General features: G+C 38.6%; 3 protein-coding genes across 3 annotated transcripts in view; 1 reads left to right on the top strand and 2 right to left on the bottom strand.

The window, feature by feature from the left end:
- The window catches only part of LOC138053716 (katanin p60 ATPase-containing subunit A-like 1), an 11491-nt gene extending 8711 nt beyond the window's left edge, over positions 1–2780 (bottom strand). The window contains exons 1-3 of the mRNA XM_068900289.1: positions 2643–2780; positions 1436–1617; positions 504–676 (exon numbers count right to left, since the gene is read on the bottom strand). Coding sequence (XP_068756390.1) covers positions 504–676; positions 1436–1600 — 338 coding nt within the window. The 5' untranslated portion in view covers positions 1601–1617; positions 2643–2780. The remainder of the gene's footprint in view (positions 1–503; positions 677–1435; positions 1618–2642) is intronic.
- Positions 2781–2818: 38 nt separating this feature from the next.
- Positions 2819–24949, top strand: LOC138053728 (mitogen-activated protein kinase kinase kinase 7-like). Its single transcript, XM_068900299.1, has 16 exons — positions 2819–3214; positions 4739–4852; positions 4942–5013; positions 5398–5443; positions 7907–8054; positions 8691–8815; positions 12886–12919; positions 14292–14389; positions 15269–15326; positions 16721–16793; positions 18224–19463; positions 20802–20851; positions 21088–21147; positions 22542–22597; positions 22974–23067; positions 23651–24949. Exons 1-16 carry the CDS (start codon positions 3131–3133, stop codon positions 23741–23743), a joined length of 2445 nt encoding a protein of 814 aa, XP_068756400.1. The 5' UTR covers positions 2819–3130; the 3' UTR covers positions 23744–24949.
- Positions 24950–26443: 1494 nt separating this feature from the next.
- Positions 26444–27500, bottom strand: part of LOC138053730 (uncharacterized) — a 2496-nt gene continuing 1439 nt past the window's right edge. Inside the window, exon 1 of the mRNA XM_068900300.1 lies at positions 26444–27500. This exon is cut by the window's right edge and continues 1439 nt beyond it. Coding sequence (XP_068756401.1) covers positions 26540–27500 — 961 coding nt within the window. The 3' untranslated portion in view covers positions 26444–26539.

Here is a 27500-nt window from a genome sequence, read left to right as displayed (position 1 = left end):
CCTGGGGGATTTGGTTGGGGCACCAACATGGCCGCCTTTTCTTTGTTTAGGGGCACCAACATGGCGGTTGTGACGTCATGTGAAAACCGAGAATAATTACAAAATGTATTGCAAATATGCTACAGGTTACATTTGACTAAAGGTCAAAATAATGGTTGATTTGTAGTTTCTTTGTATCTATTTATGATAATAAATACCAGACAAGAAGAAATTTCAAATCAACCTACAGTGTAGGTTAAAATCATTTTGACCTGTGACCAAATTTACCCTTTAAAACATGCAATTAAAATAAATATCTCTACTGATAGCAATATTTATTGTTTATATAACAATTATTTTGATGATTCACTTTTGCCGACCACAGAACAAAACAACCTTTCTTTCAACAGCCAGTAGATCTCTGGTTGGCATTTTAATGACAATAGGTGACGCAACAGTGAGTATCACTATAATGAAAATTTATTGTCATACTGACCATGTCGAGTCTCCAATTATTCTTTTACCTGTGGTCTCTCTCAACTGGTGCTGGGGGCGGCCAAACATCAGGGTCCCTGGTTGGCTCCTCTTCATGTGATCGTCGTGGCCCACCAAAATGAACAGTATCCTTCTTGAAATTAGCAAGGGTTTGATTGATTTCTTTGACTTGGTCATATTCCTTAACAATTGACTGTCGCACCTGTGATACAAAAAAAAAAAAATGCCACTGTAAGTGCCCAAGGACAAAATGATGAACAATTTCCATCTTCCCGTTTTTCCTCTGATGTGTTACTTTAAAATCAGGGTGGGGAAACCAAATCTTAAGGTTACCATATACCTTCAGTTTGGCAATTTTCCTCAAATTTGGATTTTTCGGTTAAAGTAATGATCGAAATAGGATCTCTGATGTAAAAAAGAAATTATTCAAAAAGATTAAATATTGGCGGGGTGATATCCATAACAAGAGCAATCACGCGCGGCGATCGTAAATTTGCATTTCAAGATGGTGAACAAGCGTTTTTGATAGCATTGCATCATGGGTATTCGACTTGGTTCCATGTTTCCCCGATCAAGCAAAATCAATATGGCAGCGAATAAACACGAACTTGTATAAACCAAATATTGAATTACTTTTCAAATATAGAATTATTTTTCTTTCTTTCTTTAATTCATGCCAGTTGTTGAAATGAAAAAATCATGTTGAAAATGTTTGAAGACCTAAGTTATTTATAGAGGCGAATATTAAGTAGCCAAGATGGCTAGCAACTGAGGAAAATCCACTGGTCAAAATTCAAAATCTACTGGTATTTGGCTAGTAGACCACCGCCAAGTTCGAGCCCTGAATAATATAATTTTTCTGTCTCTTAATAGCCACTAACACTAGTGTTTAGTAAATGAAGCCCAGATGCAAATGGTAAATAAATTTTTATCTGGCTTAAAAAGGACAAAATGTTCCAACCTGGTGCCATTCCTGTTTCATAATAGCATCATCCTTGAGCTGCTGGATGTGTTTCTGTATCTGCTGAATGACACCTTGATAATACACCAATGATGTGTCATAATTACCAAGCAGGGCATACTCACGCGCCATCTTGGCATTTTCACAAATTTCGGCTAAGCTCATTTTTGTCCAAGAGAAATCTAACAGATGTAGCAAAAACAAACAATTTTTCTCTTAGTGGCCATTATGATTGGAAAAAAGCTTTGTTCTTCCCAATGATTCTCCTGTCTTTTTATTTCTTAATGAAAAACCTGTTTATGTTAAACAAGATGTCAATGCAATCCTTGAATAGACCCATTTCAGTAATTCCAAATCTGGAGGACAAAACAATGGTTGTTCTGTCCCCTGAGAGAAACAAACCATTCAAATGCAAAACAAATCTTATTGTTTTGTCCTCCAGATTGGGAATTAACTAAAAGGTGTCTGTTACTGTACAACAAACTACTGTCTTGTTTAATAATAGTTAACACAACCCCACCACTTGAAATAACCATGATCGATTGTGTTCATGGAGTCAAGGGATATGGCTTAGAGGTCTGGTCAACCTAAACCGTTTTAAAGAACATTTTAAGTCTGGAAAGAGTTCAGAACAGAGCCATCAAACAGCCCATTTCCGAGTTGCTGGATGCCTCGGTTTCAAAGCGAGTGCTGGTGCAGTGCCATTCATCCGGATCAAATGGAAATGAGTTGCGTATTCGTATGCAACTTCTCTTGGACAAGTAGTATACAATTTAACCTTTTAAAATCGAATTGTTTATATATGGAATTCCCTTCCCGTGGATTTTCGCTCTTCACCTTAACATTAAAGTTCGCTTATTTAAATATTCAGGGTAACGTCTGTACCATTAAATTGTAATAAAATTAAATTACATAAAAATGAAATAAAATAAAATGCAACTTCACACCACAGATCATTGCCAGAGGTGATTATTGTGCTTATTGTTTGACCATCTCGAGAATATTTTTAAGTATGACATTTCGTTAAGACTAAAGAGCGAACTATAAAGCATAAATTAAATCAGTGCAGCGAGCTGGTTGCGTTAAATGCAAAACCAAGCGGAAACCGAAAACATTACCCGATCACACAATGTAGAAAAGTCATTCAGCAATCCCAATGATTTTCTACCATTGGAAACATAATGTGAGTTTTAAACTAAAATATTACCTTAAAACAGTTGAAATAGTAAAATGACCCGTTGAGAACTCAAGCTGATCGTTGAAAAATCGTTCCAAAGATCCAAAGCCGATGTCGCCTTATGTCCCAATCGTCCCAAGTATCCAAGAAATTGAGTTGAGCATGTCTGTTGGCGCGCTTATTCGTCGAGCATCATGGGATATGTATTGCCTTTATGATAAAGTAAAACTGGACATGGCAGCTGTCACGTGAATTACTAGTTCCGTTTTCCCGTCTGTGTCTGTTTCATATGGTCTTCGACCGTCTTCATATGGCTTTGTTGCGGACTACATGTACATAAAGATGGAACGCTCATAAAAGAGTCCTCTTGGATCGTTGGGGTCATTCTGAAAATCTTCGGTCGCTTATTAGGATTGATACTGTCACCCGAATCGAGAATTGTTCATCTAGCTAATAGTCTAGTGTAGATCGTATTTACAAAGGCTCTTTTGCTTGACAAGAGAATAAAGGAGCGAGAAATGGAGGAAGAAGACGATCTGCAACCCGATTCACCGCCCGGATTTGTTGAAGAAATTGACAGCTCCGAGCTGGAAAACATAGAGGTAATCTCACGCATTCAGCTGGCAAAGTCACCCCCCAGGTTTGCTTCCCCCCCCCCCCCCCACATATCATCTTTATTAAGTTTAATGATTAGGTTTAAGCACCAATTTTGGCGAGTATGTCTAAGATACGACTTAATCACAAACCTCAAACCCCATAATGCATAACTCTCTTTTCCTTCTTGGTTCCCTGCCTTGTTGTGTAAGACCCTGATCATGTGACTAACCAAAATCTAGGAAGGGGGGGGGGGGTAAGGTCGTTTTGGGAGGGGAGGAAGAGTGTTCAATGGTTGCTTTGTCTTGGAGGAACTGTTCATCTTTCTTCTATGCAATAAAAGAGTTAAATTATTGCTGGTGACACAAGCCATAACAAGTACGGGAGGCCGAACTCAAACTGGACGAGACGAGTGGTCCATTTTTGCAAGAGTGCGTTCATTTCTTCATAGCCTAAAGTTGACTTCATTGACTATAATATTAAAAAAAAAAAAGAAAATTAACAATCATGAGCTATTTACATGTATGGACCAAAAACAGCCATTAGCATAAAGATCAGGGTAATTTTATAACAATGAAAAGACAAGCAAGTGGCTTATATACATCAGTCGATTGTGCAGGAATAACAGATCAAGATGTACTAGGAATGCTTTTAAGATTACAGAACTTCACAAAGCAGCCTGTTGGATAGTAAAACATAGTCTCTTGCTACTCCGTCTTAAAAGGACATTACTAAACAACAAAACACCGAAACATGGAAACAAAGCACCAAAACACCATGTATAACCCCACCATACATTGAATACTAACTGACAAAGATTGGATTTGAGAATAAATATTGTTTTAGGCCTAGGGCCTAAAATGTTATTGCTCCTAATCTCAGGCTTAATCTGAATCCTAATCTTATTCTCAATGAATTAGGAGCATCAATGTATGGTGGGGTCATATATAGTGTTTTGGTATTTCGTTTCGCTGTTTCATGGTTTAGTAATCTTAAAATCTTCTTCCAGAATACACTACACTCCTTCACAACAGAAGATTCTTGTAGAGAATGCAATGTTGACAGTTACAATTCGATACCCAATGTTTGGACACAGTTCCTGTCTAGTGTCATCTTCAGGGGACACTAGCCAGGAGTGTTGAAAAACGGGGTATTGAATGTAACATTTTATAAAGTTCCATTCATTTTAAGCTGGAGTAGCATGAAAATATGTTTGATAAGAATATCATCTGATATTGTAAAAAATTATTAGGTAAGTTAATTAAACGTGAACTACATGTACTTGAATACAGGGTTTTAATTTTACAATCATGTTCACAACAATAAAAGAGACATTGCTGCATTTTAACTTTCATAAAAGTTCAGATGGACAAGCTACATGTGTCTCTCATTTAAAAACTGTCAACCTGGGGATAGTCAAATTGGGGGGGGGGGGATGGGGGGAATTGTCTAACATTTTTCCAGGACTAAGGTGTAAGGAGTGATGGGGTAATATTATTGTTAAATGTCTTTTGTTTGTTTTCTTTGGACAGACTGTTGGAAGGGGTGCGTTTGGAGTTGTTACAAAAGCCTTGTGGAGAAAAAAGTTTATTGTTGCTGTAAAGACAATTGAAACAGAGGCAGAAAAGAAGGCTTTTATTGTTGAAGTAGGGGTTTCAAATGTTTACCATTCTCATACTCTTTAAACGCTCTGTAATGTCACACTAAGTTGTAATATTGCTTTTTGTGGTAACAGGTGCAACAGTTGTCTCGAATCAGTCACGAAAACATCATCAAGCTCTATGGAGCTTGCACAACACAGGAACCTGTAAGTTTTTTAGAGTTACATACATATGTAGCTGTGTACATTATCTTGTAACAACTTGTTGTCATCTACCTGTCCCTAAATGTTAGAATCAGGAGAGATTAATTATGAAAAGAAGCTAGTGATAGAAATGACCTTGTAATTTTTGTCAGAGTGAAGAGTGAATTTTGTTAATTCATGATCATTTTGACAAACAAATATTGATTGAAATCATTTGACGCTATTACCATTCGTGAGCATTTACTTCTGAACATTGTGCTCTTGAGGGGTATCTGTCCTCCTGATTCACCCTGTTTACATTATTGTCTTGCCTTCCTTCAAAAAATTAATAATGTTTTAGAAAGTAACAGGCTTTGAAGAACCCACTTTACTTGACTTTGTAATCAGGTATGTCTTGTAATGGAATATGCAGAAGGAGGATCACTTTATAACTGTAAGTTGGAATCTTCGTCAGTATTATTTTTGTGTAGTGTAATTTTCTCTATAATATTGTTTTTAGGTTGTTATTCGGTCTTGATGCTGCACATGAATAATAATAATAATAATATTAATCATTACTGTTTAATCGTAGTTGGTGTCTTCCCCCATTGAAGTTATTGAAACAGAATATTAAAATTATATTATTTACATTTAACACATACACTGTACTAGAAATGTCCTTAAGTCTCTCAATTGATTACAATAATTATAGTTTACAGGAAGTTTCAAACGAAAAACCAAAACCAAAGTAATTACTTTGGCCACTTGACATGGTGACAATCCAGTAAACCAATCAAACCTCGAAGTTAGCCACAAAGCGTGGGAAAATGTGCATGCGCAAGCCACAATTGGTTTTGGTTTCACTCCTGATTGGTTGGTTGCGAAAACTTTGAACCAATCACTGAGTGAAGTAATGCAAAACCAAAGCAATTTGCTAATTACAAGGCTGTGCTCTAAGCAAAATTTCAGCGAGCCCTTCGGGCTCCCAAGCATTTCAGATGGGGTGCCCAGCACTCCAAGTTGGTCGCCCGAATTAATTAATTATCTGAGATCAACAACGTAGCAAGATCTTCATCTATCTCTCTCTCAACAAAACATTGCTGCTACTGCTCTGGTGATCGTCGAACTCCCAAGCGCAAGAAAAACCCGGAACCGGTCAAATTTTTCATTCCATACTTCAGGTTTAAAAGTGAAAAAGTAAAGATTGCGGCACGTTTATTTAAAAACATTTGGGACTAATGCAGGTTAAGCTTTTTACTGGTTAGTTGGGTTGAAAATAAATTTTCAAAACGTGAATCAATGCCGTTTGATTCCCGTGGAGCTTTTGTGAAAACTGCCGTGAAACAATGAAACCACCGCGGTCCAAAAGCTATCAAATTTTTTTGAGCAAGTCATCTTGATATGGACAAAAATCATCACTACAGGACAGAACTAAAGTATTTTTTCCTGATATTACAAGGGCATAGCTAGAGGGGGTCCTTGGGTGTCCGTGACCCCCCCTTTGCCAGCCTTTTTTTAAGCAAACAACCTACAATATTCAGGTGGCGAAAACTCCACAATCTGGCGAGTACCCTCAGTTTGACACAGTGTGACTCCCCTCCCCCCCACTCGCCCCTTTGGAAAATCCTGGCTACACCCCTGTATTATCAGTAAAATGTTTTGGAATGAGCTTTTTGTGGATTCGGTCAAAGCGCCAGTCACAATGTTGTTTGTTTAGGGCACGCAATGATTTGTCACGAACCAAAGACAACGCGGGATTGCTCTCTTTCTAAAACAACAACCATAACCTAAATATATTTTTTAAATAGCCAAGCAGGCACAGCCGCGAAAAATCGTAAAAATATTAAATTTACATAAAGTGTGATTCCCGGGTTCATACAAAAGTAAATTGCACCGCTTCGCCGGCTGCGCTTTACTGCTGTCATAGCAGAAGTAACAACTCTTTTTTAAAATTATAACGAAGAAATGCCAAGCTCCACGTTCCAAATTTAATGCTATTTTTTGAGAAAGAATCAAAATTTGTGTGGCCGCCGGCTGTCACATGCAAAGTCACGGATTATGTTACATGTGAAATCGTGTGGAACAGCCTTTGAACCGATTGTTTCGTACGAAGAAAAAACATTTTCTGAGAGGTTTCGTAAACTGTAACCACCAGCATATTAAATTTTTTAGCCGCCTTATCTGCTAGAAATACAATAAGCTAGAGTGCCCGGCCGGGCGACCAGGTGATTTTTCTCAATCGCCCGAAGCCAAATGTTAGTCGCCTCAGGCAACTGGGCACCGTTAGAGCACAGCCCTGAATTACTTTTAACACCCTATTGAAAATCATTCTATTGTAATCATGGTAATGAATCCAATGCAATCAATGCGTCAGCTAATGTGTCAGTTTGCGAACTGACTGTCAGCCGACATTTGGTTGACTGTTGGCCGACGCATCAGTTATCAATCAACAATCTTTGAGATTCTTATCACTTGCCGATAATGTCTCAGTGGTGTGTCATTAGCGTGTCAATTTTCTTACATCACTTTTCTTCCCTGATAAAATATAGAGGTGTTGGTGATCATTTTTTCCACATAACTTTTTTACCTTCTTAAACATGGGGTTATTTGTCGAGCTTCTTCAGTCATGAGCTGAAATAACAATGTTTCTTGTTTGATACCATCTTGTTTTGGGGCATTCGGCATCTCTATGAGTTTTTTTAGCTTTTAATTTATTTTAATTTTAATGTTGCTTTTCATGGGGAGGGAATTTTCATTGGGAAGGGAAAAGTTTCTTCGAAGTCTTTTATTACTGGTTATTCAGACACTTTTAGATATGTGGTGGCTCTCAGAATAATAATTGTTTAAAGACTCTTGATAGAGTTATTTCAGGACTGTGTGCAGCATTTGCATCTGATAATTTTAATGATTTTCACAGTACTTCATTGGACACACCCTACCCGGCCTGCACCTATTTACACAGCATCACATGTCATGAGCTGGGCTCTGCAGTGTGCAAGAGGTGTGGAATATTTACATGGCATCAAGCCCAAAGCAATCATTCATCGAGACCTCAAGCCACCAAAGTAAGGATTTTATAACAAAGAGATTCACTACAGATGACAAGCACAGCTCTTACTCTTGGCACTTTGCAGTTCTTACCAAAAATACCATAATACTCTTTGTTTGTCCCCCAAAAATTTGCATAAGCATTGTTTTTCTTTTCTTTTGTCCCAAGAGAAACTGGAAACAAAGCTTATGCAAAATTTTGGAGGGACAAACAAAGAGTATGGTATTTTTGATAGAAGCAATTTTGTTAGCCTATTGTATTGCCAAATTGATCTCAGTTGGTAGCCTGTAAGTTACTTGTCAGTAAACTATCATCAGACAGTTTCTGACAGTCAGCCAACAGTCGATTGGGGGAACTCTTCTTCAAAATTGCCAACTCTTTTTAAATGCTGTGATCATGTTGGTAAAGTTGTGTCATTTACATGTAATAGTTCTCTTACTTGCTTTATTGGGACACAGTGTGGATGCTACATGTATCAGACCCCCTGCAGTCAGTATGTAGCTACTTTTTTACTGTTAGATCACAATCATGTTGATCGAAGACAAGCTTATGGCTATTAAGTAAATCGTGTAAAGAAAAATTGAAATGTCACCGTTTTATGACTGTTTGTACCTGTCACCTTCAGTTATACAACCTCACTGTTATCCTGCAGTTTGCTTCTGACAAAGTGTGGTACTGCATTAAAAATCTGTGACTTTGGAACAGCGTGTGACATGAAAACACACATGACCAACAATAAAGGAAGTGCAGCATGGATGGCACCAGAAGTGTTTGAAGGTCAGAATGAGTTTTTAAAAAAATAGAAAGTAGTATCTGCATAAAAATAAACTGATTGGAATGGAACTCTTAAATTAAAAATTAACATTTCCTCTTTTGGGAGTGAGATTTTTAGATTTTACTCTGGCAATTGCCAGATGATTTTACTCACTGATTGGGGGTTCTTTGGGTATGATTGGGTTTTAAGCATTTTACAAAAGGCCTTAGAACTTTTAATTACCAATAAGTATAGCTGTCATATTAAGCAATTTATTTTTTCCCCAATTTTGTTAAATTTTAGGCAAATGCCAAGCTGCAATACCTGAACAATAATTATTATTGTTTATAGAACAGAATATTATTTCAGCCTCTTTTCTTCTTATTACTAATTTTTCTTCGTGTGACTTGGTTGAACAAGTGAGGCACTGCTTTTCCTGAAAATTTGGCCTCCTTTCCATTGAATGTTTCTCAACAAAATCCCCCAAAAAACGATGGTGGTATATATGTTGCAGTTAATTTTTCGTTTCAGTTAATTTTTATTTTTAAATACAATTAGGTAATTTTTTTTCAACTGGTTTATTTTTATCAACAGTGTCTGAAGAAAGGAGGTTTTTTTTGGGGGGGGGCGGGGGCTGTAGTTAAAAAAACAGGGGCTTGGTTTTTTTAGGGGGTCTAAAAAAGAACAAGACATTCCGTTTCACTCTGCAACTTCTCCTTCCCCTCCCTGTTCTTCAATCCCTCTGTACTACCCCACCCTAACCTGCGATCAGGCGTACTTTTCTTTAGACAGGGTAGAAAAGGTACGCCTGATACAATTTCTTAACGAGTCGTCTGCCGGTAGTCCAGAATCTGGGCTTTACTCTGATTGGCCAAAAAACAATAGAGCTCTTGGAGCCTCTCTCCAATTGGTTACAGAATTGCAAAAAAATCCGTTAACAGCTGATCAAATTATGGCCGTCCGAAGGATTTGAACAGGTATGATGTTTAGGCCCTGTTTCAGGGTTTGAGCCAGACCAGACCATTGCGCCAATCCCGCACTGATATTGCAATTGTCCCTTTAAAAAACGGCCAAGGGGACAATTTGTCCCTTTCAAAGTCTGGGGAAAAAACTCAGAGGGAAGCACACAAGAAGAAAATAATACAGTTCAGTACAAAAATTACAAGCTGAAACACAGACTGTGGGAGGAATTTTATGGCCTGTTTACTTTTCAGTCATGCTCTAATGAACATGTAGGTCTCGTGTTCAACCCAATCTCGACCCAGAGCTCTTCTTTTTTGCGCATAAGAACTCTGGGAAACCCTGATACAAACTGTCTTCTCATTGGCTTTTGTGAAGAACAATAAAAAGCATCTCTGATTGGTGCATTCATATTATCACGAGGAGAGAGCAGGTACGGTAAGGTTCAAATACCAGTAGTCAGTTTTTGGCTATAAGAACCCTACGACGCAAAAATTGTTCTCCTACATAGAGTTTCCCAGAGCCTTGGGTCATGCGTAGACATAAGATCCGATTCTCCGGTGACGCGAATGATACTCAACCTAGCGTGACGCATCTGGGAATTAAAGTCTTGATACCATTTCCTTACCTTTTCTTGTTTGTATTAGTTATTTGAATTACAAGTAACAGCTATAAATAAAATAAGTTTTTGTTGGCTTGCCTATTTCTATGTTTGAACTTAAGAAAACTAAAAAAAAATCGAGTGTCTCCCAAAAAATGAACATGTCCCCCACAATTTTAGCCAAGGGGACAAACTGTTCTCCATTGATCAAATCCTAGCTCAAACCCTGCTGTTTACAGCTGCTGTTGCTTCGAAATCTTTAAAGGAAGGGTAGGGAGAATGCATCAGATAAATGGTTTGTCTGAAAGAAGACATAAAAGTTGTAGTTCCTATGGGATTTGGCAATTGAGTTATTCATAGTCCCGAACATTCTAGAAAAAAATGCATCGTTCCACTTCCACCCACTCTAAAACATTTGTAGTTGTGGTTAGTCCTTTGGAATATAATCGGAAGCAAGAAGTTCCAAATAGAACCAAATTAAACTTTAGTGCTGCCACATTTGGGGAATCAGCCAAGCTTTACAGAGAAATCTGAAATTGCTTATGGAAGCACTGAACAATGGTTAAGTGACACACTCCTTACGAAATGGTAGTTGAGTAGCTGCTACTGGAAAACTAGATAATCTCCTCATATTATTACCGCACACCAGTGGCTCAGTTGCTTGAGCACCGGACTGTCATGCGGGAGGTCGCAAGTTCAACTCCGGCCGGACCAACACTCAGGGTCTTTAAATAACTGAGGAGAAAGTGCTGCCTTTGTAACTACATCTGCATATTAATGCTTAGACTTTCATGTCTTTCCCGTCTCACAACCCTTCAATGTTAATAATCCTATGGGACGTAAAAGAACCCATACACTTGTCGCTATGAGTAGGGCATGTAGTTCCCGGTGTTGTGGTCTGTCTTCTGTTGTGTATCATGGTTGGGAGGGTAAAAAAGGGGCCACAGTAATTGGCGCAAGCTGTTGTGGCGCTCTGCCAGCTTGACTGGCAAAGTTAATAAAATAAAATCAAAAATATTACAGTGATACAACTGTATTAGCATCTTTTATGGGCATCTCAAATAAGCGAGTTTAAATAAAGGTAATAATATTATTGTACTGTTGATTGTGCCTGATGATAACATAAAGTATTCTGCTTTTTCTCCGATTTTATCTTGAAATTCTTTGTTCCTTGATGGGTTGAACTTAGAAGCCACACGAGCTGTGCATGTCAAGCAGGATTTGCAGAAATATCTTTGATTGTATGAACAAAGTCTGACTTTGCAGACATTTCCAGCTTGGATTCTATTTTGTTTTTGTCACATCTTTCCTTGAATCGCAACATGCAGTTAATTTCCGGTAAAATCTGATTGGCTCACATTTATAGCATGACACATGATAACATCACTCTTGACAGGTGGGCAGCAGATGACTCGTAAAGAAATTGTATCAGGCATACCTTTTGCGCCCTATCTAAAACAAAGTATGGCTGATCGCAGGTTAACCCACCCTTCCTTCACAGATCTATCCCCCCCCCCACCCTTCCTTCACCCCTATCCCCCTATCCCCCCCTTACCTTCCTTACCTTAGCCCCTGTTGCACAAGAGAACTATGACAATCCACTACCAAAGAATACTCGCAATGGTAATACTGAAAATGTTTTTATTTCATCTGAAATTAAAATGTACAGACTGGTGTATTCTAATCAATAATCAATAATTATTGGTAATAAAAGAAACAATATAAAAGCGAGCTAAGCGGGAATGACTGATATAAACTTTTAACAATCATTATACCATGTGGCCACTGGTCGTCAATATCCAAAACGTATGAAATCCATATAAAACTAACAAAACTGAAATGATTGACAATATTATAACATTGATCATAAACTTACTTCTATGGGGAGTTTTTTTAAACTTTCCTTGATCGGGATAACCATGAAGCAGTTAACAGGTAAACGGTAAATCACATGAAACATGCCCAATTCAGATAATGGGTAAAACTAAGGGTGTGTTGGATTGACGGTATTCTGGAATAGGAATACATGGAATATAAGTTACAAATCCTTCATTTTTGCAGAGATTCACATTAAAATTGTCAAGTTTCTGCTAAAATGCTAGTTATTTTAAATATATTTTTGTTATCCTTGCTGCCTCGAAGCGCGCCAAACATACCGTTTTAATCAACACTCCATGTATTCTTAAAATGCAGGCAGTGTCCTTAACCTTACATGAAAGCTGACCATTCAAATTAAGTGCTCAGCATTAAACCCAACTCACTATAGTCTAAGCTGAGCATTTGACCCTAATCACTAATCTTTGATAGCACCAGAGAGAAAAGATTTACCCAGTTTAAATAAATTTACCTAGTTTAAAAAAAAGTTACTACTCAAAAAAAAAAAAAAAAATTACCTCGACTTGAAAATAAAATTAACTAAAACGAAAAAGTAACTGCAACATATACAACCTTCATGCCGGACATGCCAAACTACATCTAAAACACTAGTTTTGGTTTTGTATTGTCTAATCATTATTTTTAATTTTTTCACAGGAAATAATTACACAGAGAAATGTGATGTTTTCAGGTGACTGAAAATTCATAATGATACGTGTATTTGTTGATGCATGTTAGTTCACACATGTTTAGCACCAGTGTTCCTCCGTGAGTTCTTTTCTTCTTGTTTTCTTACAGTACTGGCCACAGGAATAGCAGCACCTACACACGCGTATAAAAATGCGTGCAAGATGGCAAATTTACGCGCAAAATATGTGCGCGTAAAATTTTACACGAACTATTACACGCGCCTGAAATTACACGCAGATTGCATGTAATTTGTCATGAGTAAAATTGCCATGTCCATTACATGCAGATTGCATGTATTTTCCACTTAGCAATGTACATGAATTTGACAATGAAATGAAATTCAACCTTTGTTTGAGTGTTCTTGGAATAGGGTTTTATCTTCGGATTGCTGCTGTAATCCATCAACAAATCCTTAGCACTTTGTCTTGACTATTCAACTAAAGTGGACACTTGTTGTGAAAATGTTGAAATGCAAAGCTGAATAAAATTTAATTCTTCGGAAACTAGTAGTGCTTTTAGACATGCAACATTTTTCGATGAGAAAAAGCCGCTACAAATTGATGTACATGTACAACTGTAAATACTCTGCCCTCTTGTACACGCACTGTGAAGAATTTTGTGTGTAATTATTTACACACAACTTCATCTATTGTTTTACTCGAACGTAACGCGCACGTACTGTAAAATGCACGTAATATGGCGGACTTACACGCATGATAAGCACATGTAATGCTTCTATTCCTGTGGCCAGTACTGTACATTAATCTGATACTATAAGTATAGGTATTATAATTTATGTGAAACCATTGAATAAGAAAATGTATTTTATCTCTTGAGTGAAAAGTGCACTTTCATTGCAAAGTGAACTCCAGATGTTTTCCATTGATTACAGGCTGCCATATATTGGTAAGCCATGTGGAGTCTCCATACAAAACTCTATAACGTTGCGTGAAACGCCTTGACAAGTAAATCAGAATTGAAGCAATATACTGCACATACCTGAGAATTGGAGAGGTGGTTAAAAGATTTGTTTCTTCAACATTCCAAGTTCTTGGCCTTTTTCATTGAGCAATTTCAAATTATTTTTGTTGTTGTGTGACAGCGAAACTATCTATAGTTTGAGGACACGAGTAGCGAAATGAAAAACAGCGGGCTCTGATGATCATACTGCGCATGACCACAATCCCTTGCGTTTTGAAGAAAAATGTGTTCTCCCGATTAGTGCTGCCTCGTTCGTTCACTTCAGGCTCACTCACTGTGGCAGCAATAAAAATATTCAAAAAAAAGTTCTGAAATTTTTAATAAGCATTTTGGAGTGATTCATTGTGAAAGTAATTTAACATTTTTTTTATTTTACTTTTTTATTATAACAGCTTTGGTATAATTCTTTGGGAGATGATTACTCGTCGAAAGCCATATGAGGAGACATCAAGATACAATGCTTTTAGTATTATGTGGGCAGTTCATAGTGGTGGGTGATGAACACTTCCTTTTTTTTTACAAAAATAGAATTGATACAGTAACTGCCTCTCTCAAATAAAAGGGGATACTGATAGAATCAGTGGAAGGGAAAAATAGAGGGAAAGGTGAGAAGCTGGTGAAGCCAGCCACTAGCTGCAGTGAGCAGCGAGTAACCATGACAACCCTGAGAGGGGCATCCACCCAGGTGCTTACCCAAGGGAGAGATAGGGAGAGAATAAAAACCCATAAAACGATAACAAGAAACACATTGATCAAAGCACATTGTCCTTGAGGCGAAGGGAATTCCCCGGCCCAGCCAATCCAAAGGGAAGCCCTGCACCGATACCCACGATCACCCACTGGCCAGCTCGGTCTCGAGTTTAACCATCTATGTAAAATCGTTCCTTGTGTTTTTTTAGTCAACTGTCTTGAAAGGGAGTTTTATTTACGGGGTATACCCTGTTTACAAATATGACTTAATTAAGCATTTTCCTCCATCAAGGGCTAAACTGGTATGAAGCAAAACCAATTAGAGCTGTAGACTTACAAAATTAATGAAGTAAATATTAACTTGTATGACCATTTTGAAAAATATTAGGTAATTGCCTCATTGAGCTGCTTGACATGTCATTTACCTACTATTCAGTCAGAAAAAGAATTTCTGTGATTTTAATGATGTTGGAAGAAACTGCCCGATAGGTAATCACTGTGTGCACTATTACCATGGCCAAATTGGGAAAACTGAAGGTACTAATGTTCTTAAGTGAACTGTTGGCTACATGTAGTTAGTTAGAAATTGAGAGCCAAGAACTGGAAACAGCAAGAAACCTGACAGAGTTTACAATGTAATGTGCCAGTGCCCAAAAGGTATTCATTTTCGTTTTGATAGGGACAAGACCTCCGCTAATAGCAGGTATTCCACAACCAATTGAGGATCTTATGACAAGGTACTTTGGGTACTTAGGGTCCTCTTGACTTGCATCCAAATTTATACTCTGGTATTATATGCTTGCTTAGTCATTAGTTTTTGTAATAATTTCTTGCTACACAGCTTGTGTGTAGAAAAATCACTGTCAACAAATAATTTATTTTTGATGTTACGGGGTGAGACGAAATTCCAAGCATCATCTTGCCCTTCAGGCAAGCTGTAATTTCATCTTACTAGCCCAAGTCTCTGAAGAGCTATCCCCAATTTTCTTTTATATATATGAAGATGTTTATGCAAAAATAATTTAATTTATTGATAAAAGGCACATTATTTTAGCTTTGATTTCCCTCCAATGTAGAACATTTACAAACACCTACAAGTTTTCAGTTGCAAGACTTACTGCTTGAATCATTGTGGCCTTTTTAAGGCCACAATGTGTAGTTTTAACATGTTCTGTATTGTTTTTAACAGTTTAATCTTCTTTCTTTAATTTCAATTGACACTCTCCCTTAGCTTGCAATATTTTATTCAAACACTGTTAACAACAGCTACAAAGTAAACAACTTTTTTGCAGTATTCTGAATAACAAGGGTGCAGAAATTACTGAAAGATTCTTGATAAAGACAAGGATATCGTCCTAAAATCGAAAAGAAACCCAAAGAGATATTATTAAATGTTATCAGACAGTTTGCAAGATATAATGTAGGAATATTCCATTGTGATGTACATTTATGTTATGTGACACTAGAAGCTGGACAATCGCAAATCAGCTGACGTAATGATTTCCGATGGAAAAATTGATTTTTGAGAAAAAAAATTAAATCTAAAATTACAGACTCTTGAGAGCTTGCCAGCGTTTTCATGCTTGCTTTCCTCGAAGCATTAATTTTTTATGCCATTGTATTTCCTCGTATAAATCTTCTTAAGGTTTGGCATTTGGGGCGAGTTGCTTAAAACCTGATCATCACAGCCCGCTAAAAATGTGAGTTAAAAGGATGATTAGAAAAGATTTGTATTGTTCCACTTTCTCTGTCAAACTGAAGTTTGACATCAGAAAAAAGCAACCAACAACGCCACTCTCGTGTTCATTTGATGCTTACCCATCGGGCAACCCTGTGTTATTAAGAAAGCGCTAACCCAAAACGTCATTCCACTAGCCATGGGCTATTGGACAGCCTTTTTGTTGCACCCTGATGTTAATAGCAGTCCCAATCCCTAATGTCATGCAAGATGTTTGCAGATGTCTGATCTAACAACATGACAACTTCTGGTCACCAAAATACTGCTATCCTCGTAACCTAGATTTTCAGGCTTTGTTTTGCACCAAAATTAATTTGCAATCATGGCACATAGCCTTATGTTCTTTCAAATTACCAGTATTGTAAGTTAAACAAGTGTTTGTTTGATCTGCAGTTGCTGGGATCAAATGCCTTCCATAAGGCCATCATTCACAAGAATTGTCCAGATTCTGCAGCACTTAATCCAGGTATCGTTTTTTTAAATTCTCTGGCCTCACTTTGCAATCATTGTTTTTGTCAACTGCATCCACATGTGTGTATATTCTCTTTTTAAAACCTTTAATACATTCAGTTCAGTTCTTCAATTGTTGTTTTGGTAAGCTAATATTAATACAGTAACAACTCCATTGTCGGGTAGTACTTTAAGGGCACTTTTGACATCATATCGGTTACCATGGCAACATGCCAGGTCCACAAAAAGGCCCTCTAAATTTCAGTTTTTGAAAATTATGGGAAAAACTAAGTGGGTGACCTACCATTTTTATTTCTTGGTTGGAAATTTCCCGAAATCCATTAACTAGTAGAATTTAAGATACATCGAAAAGGGGCGTTTTATAGTTTACAGAAAATTGTACTAGATAACTTTCCCCGAAACTTTATTTGAAGTGCGATTGTGAATGATACATGCATGCAATGAATATAGGTCACCAAGCAAAATTTAAAGATAAAGACAAATTTTTTCCGCAGGTTTTATTTCCGGTTTACGCGATTTTACACCGTATTTTCACTTCCAGTGTGTTTCACACGCTACTTTTGATAGAAATTTGATTCATTTAGCTGACGTGTGTTTTTAAGTTATGGCATGTGTAGGTTATGTGCGTTTGCCCGGCTAAAAACTCTTTTGAGCCTGCTTAACGCTCCACACAAAATGCTCGTTCTTCCCTCCACAATTTAAGGTGTACCACACAAAGCACAAGGAATCCAATGCAATAATAATCTACTAGTTACCTTGTAAGAAGGCCCAATCTCGTTCACCTAATTTGGTAGCAAGATATTTTTCTAATGTTACATGTAATTTTGGACAATAGATATAAATTCACAAAACTGAAACAGCTTACTTAGTTTTAGCATTGGTGTTAACATATAGGTAATACTTCCCTATAATGATGAGATGGCCAAGGGCCAAATAATTAGTATTGAGAAGAATGAAGTGTACCATACAAAATATTTAGATTCGACAGTTGAAATTTTTTTTGGGTGTGTTTACCATACCAATTTGAAATTCTACCCAGAAAGATTTTGCTTGCATTCAATGAACAAGTGCCAGATGATGTGGATCTCGGAAGGACAAAAGGGACAACTCGGAGAATCAACTAATAGTATCTTTAGTTAATTTTATGTACATGTAATAAGCTATTAGTGGGTAGAATGCAATGAATGATCTTATAATATTCATTAGTGGTTCAAGGGTGTCCTTGGGAAGTCAAGAAAGAAAGATCATGCCGAGATAGTAAGCATTGCAGCTTTCTACAGTAGGTCTTCCTGATATTTCAGTAGAGTGCTCAAACAGGTTGAATAATCTTAAATAACACTTAATGGTCTTGGGGTCAGCATTGATCCTTTATTGAACGACTTAGCCTTGTTGTATTATGTCCTGAAATTACCTGTCTTGATGCAGTTCTTTCCAGGTGAAGATACTTGCCTTGTATTTCCTGCTGGTCCACAAAGCACAGACGACAGTTCTTCAGTTTCAAGCCCATCTCTTTTAAGTCCCTTGAGTCCATCAAACCCAGAAATGGCAACACAAGGAAGCACTCTAAGTGATACTGTGATCAGTATCAGAAGCCAACCATCCAGCGACAGTGATGGTGAACAGCAAGGGTCTTATGAACTTGATGATGAAGATAAAGAAGAGGATGAAACTCCCATACCAGAGGATCTGGAAGAAAAGCCTTTAGATACTGAGCCACTATCTCCCACGGTTACTTTTTCAGTTGATAACAAAAGTCCAACAGTGCAGTTCTCACGTCAACCTTCAGATTCAGGGAATTCACCATCAACCCTACATAAGCCAACAACTGTTCCCATTCTGCGCCCATTGAGCCCAATCCCAGGGCCAAACTTGAGTGCAAGCTTTCGACCAATCAAGATTGTTGCGGTAACATCAGCTCCTAGTCCAAGACTGACAGCAACTCCTCCAGTGACATCTTCCACTTTCTCATTACCAACACTTAGCCCCATATTGCCTTTTCAGCTTGCTAATGCAACAAGCCCAGCTGCTAGCACTGGATTCTATTCTGGCTACCCTGCAGACATGCAACCAGGAATAATGCCAAACTCCCCTGTTTATCATCATGGAAGCTACATCTCGTCAGCCTCACCAACAGCACCAACCTCGGTTGTCTATTCTGGAAATACAACTCCTCCTGTTCCTTCGGCCTACAGTCAACAGGGGCTTTATCATCTGAATGCAAAGTACCCTCCGGTCCCTCATTACAATTTTCCCACACCCAGCACTGGGCCAGTGCAGATGCCAGCTTCAAACACAATACCATCTGTACCGCAAAACACTCCCATATCTGGATTTCACAGACCACCAGAAGATGACCATGGGCTGGACATGGAAGAACTGCGTCTGGCCTTACAAAATGACCTCGAACCTCTTGACCCTAGCAGCAGAGTACCGGTACATGGAATCTCTAGTGGCCATTCCACGCCATCTCAAGGATCCTATACGGGTTTTTCCAGTCAATCAAGTTCTGGAACAAGTAGCCCTTTCACTGACAGAAAAGCAAGTTGGCCAGCAAGTAATACACATCCATTTCATTCACCTTATTTAAAGAACAGATCAGCATCCACACCAGAACGCAAGAGCAGTGGAGACAAAGAAAATCTACCTCCAAGAAGATTGGAACTAGGTAATAGTCAATCATGTGTGTGGTGCACTATTATGGCTATGTCCCCTTTCTATTTTTCGTACTGTCTCATGAAATTTCATCCGAATATCCTCTACAAAATAATATTTTAAAAACATTGGCCAGAAATGTACTAGTCTCCTCCACAGCTGACTTTCGGGATGTCACACAATGCAGGGTGCATTGAATGACATCCTGAAAGGCGGCTGCAAAGGAGACTTGTGCATATCTTGGCTTCAAAAAGGAAGTGATTTCAGGGATGACGTTTAGCTGTCTGCCAGCTGACTACAACGTAGTCACAGAAAGGTGGAAAAGAGCTTTTTATTCCCTTAAAGTGCTACTACATGTATGACTAAATGTACTAGTCTAGTACATGAATGTGGGCTGTTCGACTTGTGATGGCTCCTTCCGTACAATTTTAAAGAAATTGCCAAAAAACTGGCCATAGATCTTTGCTGATTTTTTTGCTACTCCATGAAGACAGCATTCTCAGCAAATAATTATATGAAATAAAAAATGGGGGTCACCATACTCGTTCAGGAGAAAATAGCCATTCCTTGACGGATTATGCTTGGCATCATGAAAATCCACCATTTTATTAATGTGCCCACGCTACTGTGGGTGGCAATTGTGCAAGAAATTACCGGTATGTGGCATTGCTTGAACTGTGTCCACCGGATGAAATCTACACCTTTCTACTACCGGTACCCCCTGACACTTACCAAAGATATGTGCAAAAGAGTCTAGGCACAAAGACAATACTTGGCAGGGGAGTGACAGGAAAGACCGTATTGCACAACTTTTCTATTTTTCGACCCAGGAAAAAAATAAATTTAAAACAGAGAAATTCTACTCATATTCTTTGGATTGCCATACCGTATATGGCAAACCAGTAAATATCTTTGGAACCAATGCAGATATTTCCAAATAGTAAGTGGTGTTTTTAATCTCTCCTGGAATTCTATGCGACAAACCTAAAAATTCAAGGGATGAAAATTCAATCATAGTAGCACTTTCAATTCAACCAAAGCACCAAGGTTCAGGGAATTTTGACTTTAAATTAAGCCTCGCAGGGCTTCACTGTCCAAAATCATAAGGTGGCAGATATTTTTCTTAGCTATAGAAATTGACCCAGGGAAACCTCTTAAATTATCAATGTCAGGCTTAGGCCAAGTCAGAAGGATTAGCTTGTCATTTAGTGTATGACTAAATTTTCTGATGCATGTTCATTTGACAACATCCCTAACAACATACCCACAGTAAATTTACATGTATTCTGAAAGTAATGACTTAATTATTTTCAGTTTTGAATTCTCAGTTATTTTTGTTCTTAATTTCCAGATCACACATTGTTTGCAAACATGTCTCAAGGATTGGATACTCATTTGCAGGTTTTTTTTTTTTTTGTAATTAAGGGCTGAACTGTCCTAACAGAGTTTTTGATTTTCATCTAGAATGTCACTCTAAACAAAAATGCTACTAAGAGTTTGGAAGTTTCTTAGCTACTAACAGATGGGATGTCTGGAAATATATCTGTTGGATTAGGGACAAAATCTCTAGCATGCATCAGCTGTTTAAAATTTTTTTCGCTTACCAGAGTTTCTTCTTCTTCTTCTTTTCTGTACAGCCTATTGCACCAAACCCATCAATTCCAGAATCACAAGAACTTTACAATGAACACTGCATGGTAGGGGAAATGTTGATGTGCATGATTGATGCATGCATTATGCCACCTTTATGTTATTAATTTTTTTTGTTAGGTGTGAAAGATCTTTACGGGTCTTAAGGAGAATAATTATTGTAAAGTTTATTATTATTTTGTAGGGTATGGAAACAAGATGATGTACATGTATTCCCTTTGTGAAGTGAATGTGTGAAATGCACAGAAGGACAGAAGGCTTAATTTTAAGAGTCTGTGATTTGGGTGCATTAAAATGAATATTACAGAGCCCAAATAGAAGATCAAGACTTCTCAGGTCTGACATGAGTGGTCTGAGTCTGGTTGCCAAAGGGCAAAAATCTGAAGCCCGTGAATTTGGTTGCCCTGATAAATTCTTTGTTATACCCACTATGAAACCCCCCTACAATTATTAAACTGCATTCCATGTTGAGATGCAATCACATGGCAATGGAGTTTAAGTATCCCAAAGTTTTCAGTGTGCACCAGTGATTTTTTTGTAAAAGCCTGGATTTAAGTAATGGATCCGGAGTCTGCATTGCCATTCTCAGTCCCAGATCCCATCGTTTCTCTTAGCCGGCAGGGCCTTCGCATGAGAAAATGAAGGGCCCTGCAGACAAAGGAAATTCAAATTTTTTCATTGGTTAGCTTGCAAACAATAAAATCTTGAACTGGAAGTAAAAGTGGCAGATGTGGTGCGGCCGGTTGGCAAAATGACGAGTGTGTCCTTGTTCAAAACTACTATATTACCGTACTTATTGCTTCTTTCTGTTCAATACAAAGGGACACATGCTCTAAGTTGAGGCCACTTAAAGCTTTACCTAGAGACTCTTCAAATGTAATGCTTCTGAGAGCTGCCATGTTTAGTACTATTGATGACTCATACATCTATATGAACCCCAGAAGTCCCAGAATTTGGGCAACCATGTCTCCAGGGCCCTTCAGTTTCTCAGGCAAAGGCCCCACCGGCTGAGATGGGATCTGGGAATGAGAAAGCTGCATCGCCTGCATGTTTGTGACATTGTCTCTTGCATTTTCATATCTGACAATGTTTTGTAAAAGCCACAGATATTAAAAACATGGAAAATTCTCAGCTGTGGCAAATTAATTATTGTTAACTTCACACTACTATCACACATTGTCAATAGAAAACTGACAAGCGAGTCAGGTGCTGCTTATGTAATTCATTTTCTATTTTTGGCTTGGTTGTCCGTAGTTTTTCTCGAGCAAACAAGCTTTTTATTTTACCAAAAACTATTCACCCAGGAAACTTTCTGGTCGTCTGGGATGACCGCTAATTTCGAGCACTCTTACTTTAATCAATATTGATATAAATGTTTCTACGAAGTGAACCCAGAATGATATCGATGTGACTTATTACATTGTATTGTCTAAATTTTCAGCTTGCCAAAGAGTATATCCAAATACAAACAGAGATAGCTATTGCACTTCAACGAAAGTGAGTTGGTTGAACAGTCAACAATGGTGTTGTTAAATACAACAGTTTTAGGATACAGTGAAAGCCCTATTGTTATAAACTAGTAGATAATTGGATAATGCAATTCTAGAGTTTTGATTGGCGTAGCCCTAGTGGTAAATGAGCCACGCCCTACAAATATCATTAGCTCTGTGCATCATATTTTTTTTTTTTTACAAAATAAAGGAGGGAAGATTTATCCATTATTTGTGGGCATTTTGAAAAATTAAAAACAATAGTTACATGTATTCCATCGTTGGAACACTCCACACTCCACTCACCTGTTGGATATGAGATGAATATAGGCACCTCATTGGCTACATATCTATCACTGATTGTTTTTATTTCTTTATCACAGGAAGGACCTTGAGAAGGAGTTGTGGGAATATGAAAGAGAGCAACAAATTAATGCTCAGTATGTTGAGGAGTTTGCAATGCTGACAAGTGAAAAAGTTAGTACTACCGAGTTTTATTTTGTTTCTTTAATTTTCTTTTAGAAAGCTCAGGCTCTATCAAGATTGTCAGAAAGTTTTGTCAGTAGTAGATAGCTGCATTTGAAAGAATATCAAAAATAAGGACGGTGTATAAATGTCTGACCATGAGAGGCTTTGAAACACCTTGATGAGAATGAGAATGCCAATGCCTCTGATTTTATTGATAGGAAGTCTGTCTTTTGATCAGCTATCCACAGCACCTATTGTGGTGAAACCAAACCTTTTGAGATTAGTAAATCCATGAAATAGGAAAGTGTTTCAGCCTGATGTCAGATAATCTTCATACAGAACAGATCACACAAATTAAACCATCCTCGAGGATTGGGGAGGAAGAAATCATATTAAATGGATTTGATCTTGATTTGCATGAAAAAAAAAAAATTTTTTTTCATTTGAGTGGTTTCCAATGAAAAGCATCTCACAAGTGGCTTATTTTACCATTATACCTTGAGCCCTTCCATTCATAATAATTATTGTATTAATATTAAGATGCCCTTTTTAGTGATACTTGCCAATGATTTATTGATATTGTTTTATGCAGGATAATCTTCTGCTGCTTCACAAGAACTTGAAATCACAACTGGAGGCAATGAAACGAATACCGGGTCGACCACTGAGTCAATATCGATCATAAGAAAAAGAACTATTATGCACAATAGTCATCCTGATAATTCTTAAAATGTTAATTTTGACTTACAGTGCACAACCTGAAAGTATGTGAGATTTTTTTTTTCATGACAAAAATAATAAGGAGTGGATTTGCCTTTAACTCTTATCTCCTACATCTGTTTCTTTTTTTAATGGCAAACAAAATATTATAATTTTTATGTGGTAGAAAATGAACCCTCTTGTTGGATTTTGGATTTAACTGATGGTGTCAGTAAGGTGAAGATTTTTGTAAACATGTAGGTTTTTTAGTAGCCAAAATGAAATACTGTCTGTCATTCAAACATTTAATGGTATTAATCACTAACAGTCAAGCTGAGTAGCTGGCTGAGAAAATAATCAACTTTGTTTCAGTGATTTTTGGTAGGAGGTGACTAAGGACAATGAACCTAGGAAATGATTGTCGGAAAGTTTGACTACACACTGTAACAATTTACGTAAATATCAATAGCACAGAGTATGACTATGAGTATGTTTTGTTTTTTACCTTTTCAGCAGAAAGAAATAATAATTATTATTGCTCTCTGAGTGCATGGTGCACATGCTTAGTACTAAAAACTTGTACTTGAACCTTAATAGTGTGCATTCTAAATGGTTTGAATCTATGAGTCATATCATACTATCAAAAAATGTTCAAAGTACAATTGTCCGGGTGATTGTAATCTTGAGGACTGTTTAGAATGACATTGACTAACATTCAAAACCCTCAGCTTCGAATATGACTTTTGTTCAGGTTGTCGAAATGTCAGTCAATGTCACCATTAAGAGTCCTTCTCAGGACTACAAATACTTGAACCGTAATCTAAGGGTCGCTTTTGAGATTTAAGAGAACAATGTTACTTGTTGAACTTAATTAAACTATAATTTTTAGATTATCAGAACTAAAAAAGTTGCAGAGTATCACTGATGTTCAGTTAACTTGCACAGTGATGTGTGAACAAGAAATTCAAGAAGAGGAAAGAATTGAACTGAAGTAAACTAGAATGTCTAAAGAAAGTGTTTAATTGGAACAAACAACAGATTTTCTTTTATTTAGCCTGGAATTTATAGAAATATTTATCCTGTCATTCTACATGCAAGTAGTAGTGTACATGTATATATCCAGGTTGAGTTTGAAGGCTTTTTAGGATAAATGAAACAATGGAGAGAAATAAACTAATTTAACACATTCGAAGCTGGTGAGATGCTGCTATTTCTATGTGTATCATGGGATAGGTTCTGGTTGCCTTCCACACACAATGACGATCAGACGTTTACTTGTTGGGTCATTGTCACAGAAAATTTCAAGACTACATGTATACCCCCACATGGAATAACGCAGGAATAGGAGAATAACGCAGAACAAGTCCTGTTCATGCAGTGCAACCTCCACAGGGTTTACACTCGCAAACAAAGCAGGTTTCACACCACAAAAACCCAATAGACTGTGAATCCTTTGAGGGGGCTTATGGACAAAATTGTTATTTCAAATGAACCGTTTCACTGGTCAATATCCCTATTAAATAATGTCTCTGTTCCTTATGTTTGTGTGCTAACTACTAGTTATGATCAAACATTGACTGCCTTGCGTTAGGTTGGCCTGTGCGACTTCCGGCGATTGTGTGACAAAGGAACCTCACTTATCTCCCCAGCACTACGAGCTGAATGCAAAACAGCACGTGCTGGATCGGACAAGAGTATCGGTTAGCAGGCGATATTCAAAAGGCAACGCAGCCAACAAGCTTGGGGGAAGTCGCTGCGCAGACTTAACCGCTACCGATGCATGCGAGGCAATGCATCCCCCCAAGCCCAAAGACAAAACCGGACAACATGACGAGAGACTAGACCGGTGAGAAGCGTCCCATCCTGGGAGCGACGGACTCTAACGTAGATTGAGGAGTTCTTATGTACAGTTGGTAACAATCCGAGGACCAGCGACCTAAGACTTTTATAAGCCAGTCAGGTAAGCCAGCAGCGGCGGCAACCGAGGCCGCGCCGATACGAAAGCTATGGCCTTTTAGGCTCCTATAGGGAAAGCCGGCGACCCTTGTAATCCCGAAGGAGGTTGGACACCACGCTACGGGTAACGTAACGAACGACCTGACTGGAAATAAAATAAAGGTCCCGGTTGCGGCCTAGCTAAGAGAAAATATTCTTGCATGGCTACAACGGCGCAAAGGGGTGACAAGGTGCGAGCTATAGTGAGAGAATGCCCTTCCCTAGAAATGTCAGTCTTGGACGATTTTAGGTACACTGTCATGCGCTATGGGTGTGCCAGGTTAGGATGAAAGGTTATGCAATCGGTAGAGAGATCTAAAGATGGGCGAAATTTGTAAACCCCACTGTATGTAAACTCGCTGCAACGGAGAAACGCGAAAAAGGCTAAGTTGAACGCAGCCCAAATCATAGAAAAGTCATGCGTGCATAACGGGACGAATGGCAAGGAGAATCTGCGGTTTCACTGGCAAGCGACGGATGCGCTGGTTGCCCTGGTAGCGAAGGATCCCACGCAGGACCTTACGGAGAAGGAGCTTACCCTTAAGGGGATCATTGTACCCAGCTGTAATATGAAGATTACGAACCGCGGCTAAATAAAGTTTAATCGTGCTAGCGAGGTAAGAGGCAAAGTAAATTAGTGTCCCTTCAGAGGCAGGTAATACATCCCCGTCTGGGGTGAGGAGACGGTTCATCAGGCAAAATTGTAAAAATCGACGTTCCCCAGAGCTGTAGGCCCGATTGGTGATCGCGGCCAGGCTCCAAGAAGCGTACCTTAGGACTTCCTCCTTCAGAGGGTCATGAGCGAAGACGGGATGGTACAAGGACTCTGGTCGGCGTGGGGGGCAAGAGACCGGAAGCGCTGCATCTGAAAGCGGGAGAGGGCGTCAGCGATCTCCTTTGAAACCCCAGGGACATGACGGGCACGCACTACAAAATTATGTTGCATAGAGAGAAGCACAAGTTGGCGAACCAAATCCGTAATGCGGGGTGTCTTAGAGCGCCCTGAATTTATGATAGCGACCACCGAGAGATTGTCACACCAGAATTGAAGGCGCTTCCCTGTGAGAAAGGGGTGCCACACGACGGAGCAAGCGACTACAATGGGAAAGAGTTCTTGCCATTCAATACTAACTCCGCATTGTTGACTCAAGCTCATGTGGGGAGGCCAACGACCTTGAAACCACTTTCCTTGAAAATAGCCCCCAAATCCTATTGAGCCCGCAGCGTCAGTGTAGAGCTCAAGATGCTGCGCCGGGGTAGGAGAAGACTCGAGAAAGAAGGAACGCCCGTTCCAATTTGAGATAAAAACTTTCCACATGGCCAGGTCCTTAAAAAATTCCTTATTAAGCCTTATGTGGTGAAAACGACTGGGGACCCCCCTGGTCAAATTAATCGCCCGCTGTAGAAAGGTCCTGCCCGGCACCACCACTTTGCATGCAAATTGAAGAGTTCCGATGAGTGATTGTAAATCTACGAGGCGTACTGATCGGCGGTGTTTGAAAGAATTAAGCAAAACACTGATCCTGGAGAGTTTATCCTGGGGTAAGCGGGCCTCCATGCGCACGCTGTCCAAGACGATACCCATGAACTCGATCTCCTGGGAGGGGCCCATGGTCTTGGAAGCGACGACGGGGGCTTTTAGGGACATGAATACACGTAGCAGAGTACTAAAATTAGTTAAACATGCCAATTTGGATCGTTCGGCAATGAAAAAATCGTCCAGGATGTGAATAGCATGCTGGATGCCG

This window comes from Montipora capricornis, chromosome 6 (genome assembly GCF_036669925.1).
Source record: "Montipora capricornis isolate CH-2021 chromosome 6, ASM3666992v2, whole genome shotgun sequence".
Classification (NCBI taxonomy): Eukaryota; Metazoa; Cnidaria; class Anthozoa; order Scleractinia; family Acroporidae; genus Montipora; species Montipora capricornis.
The sequence above is the reverse complement of the archived record's forward strand: the minus strand, read 5'-3'. Positions and strand labels throughout refer to the sequence as shown.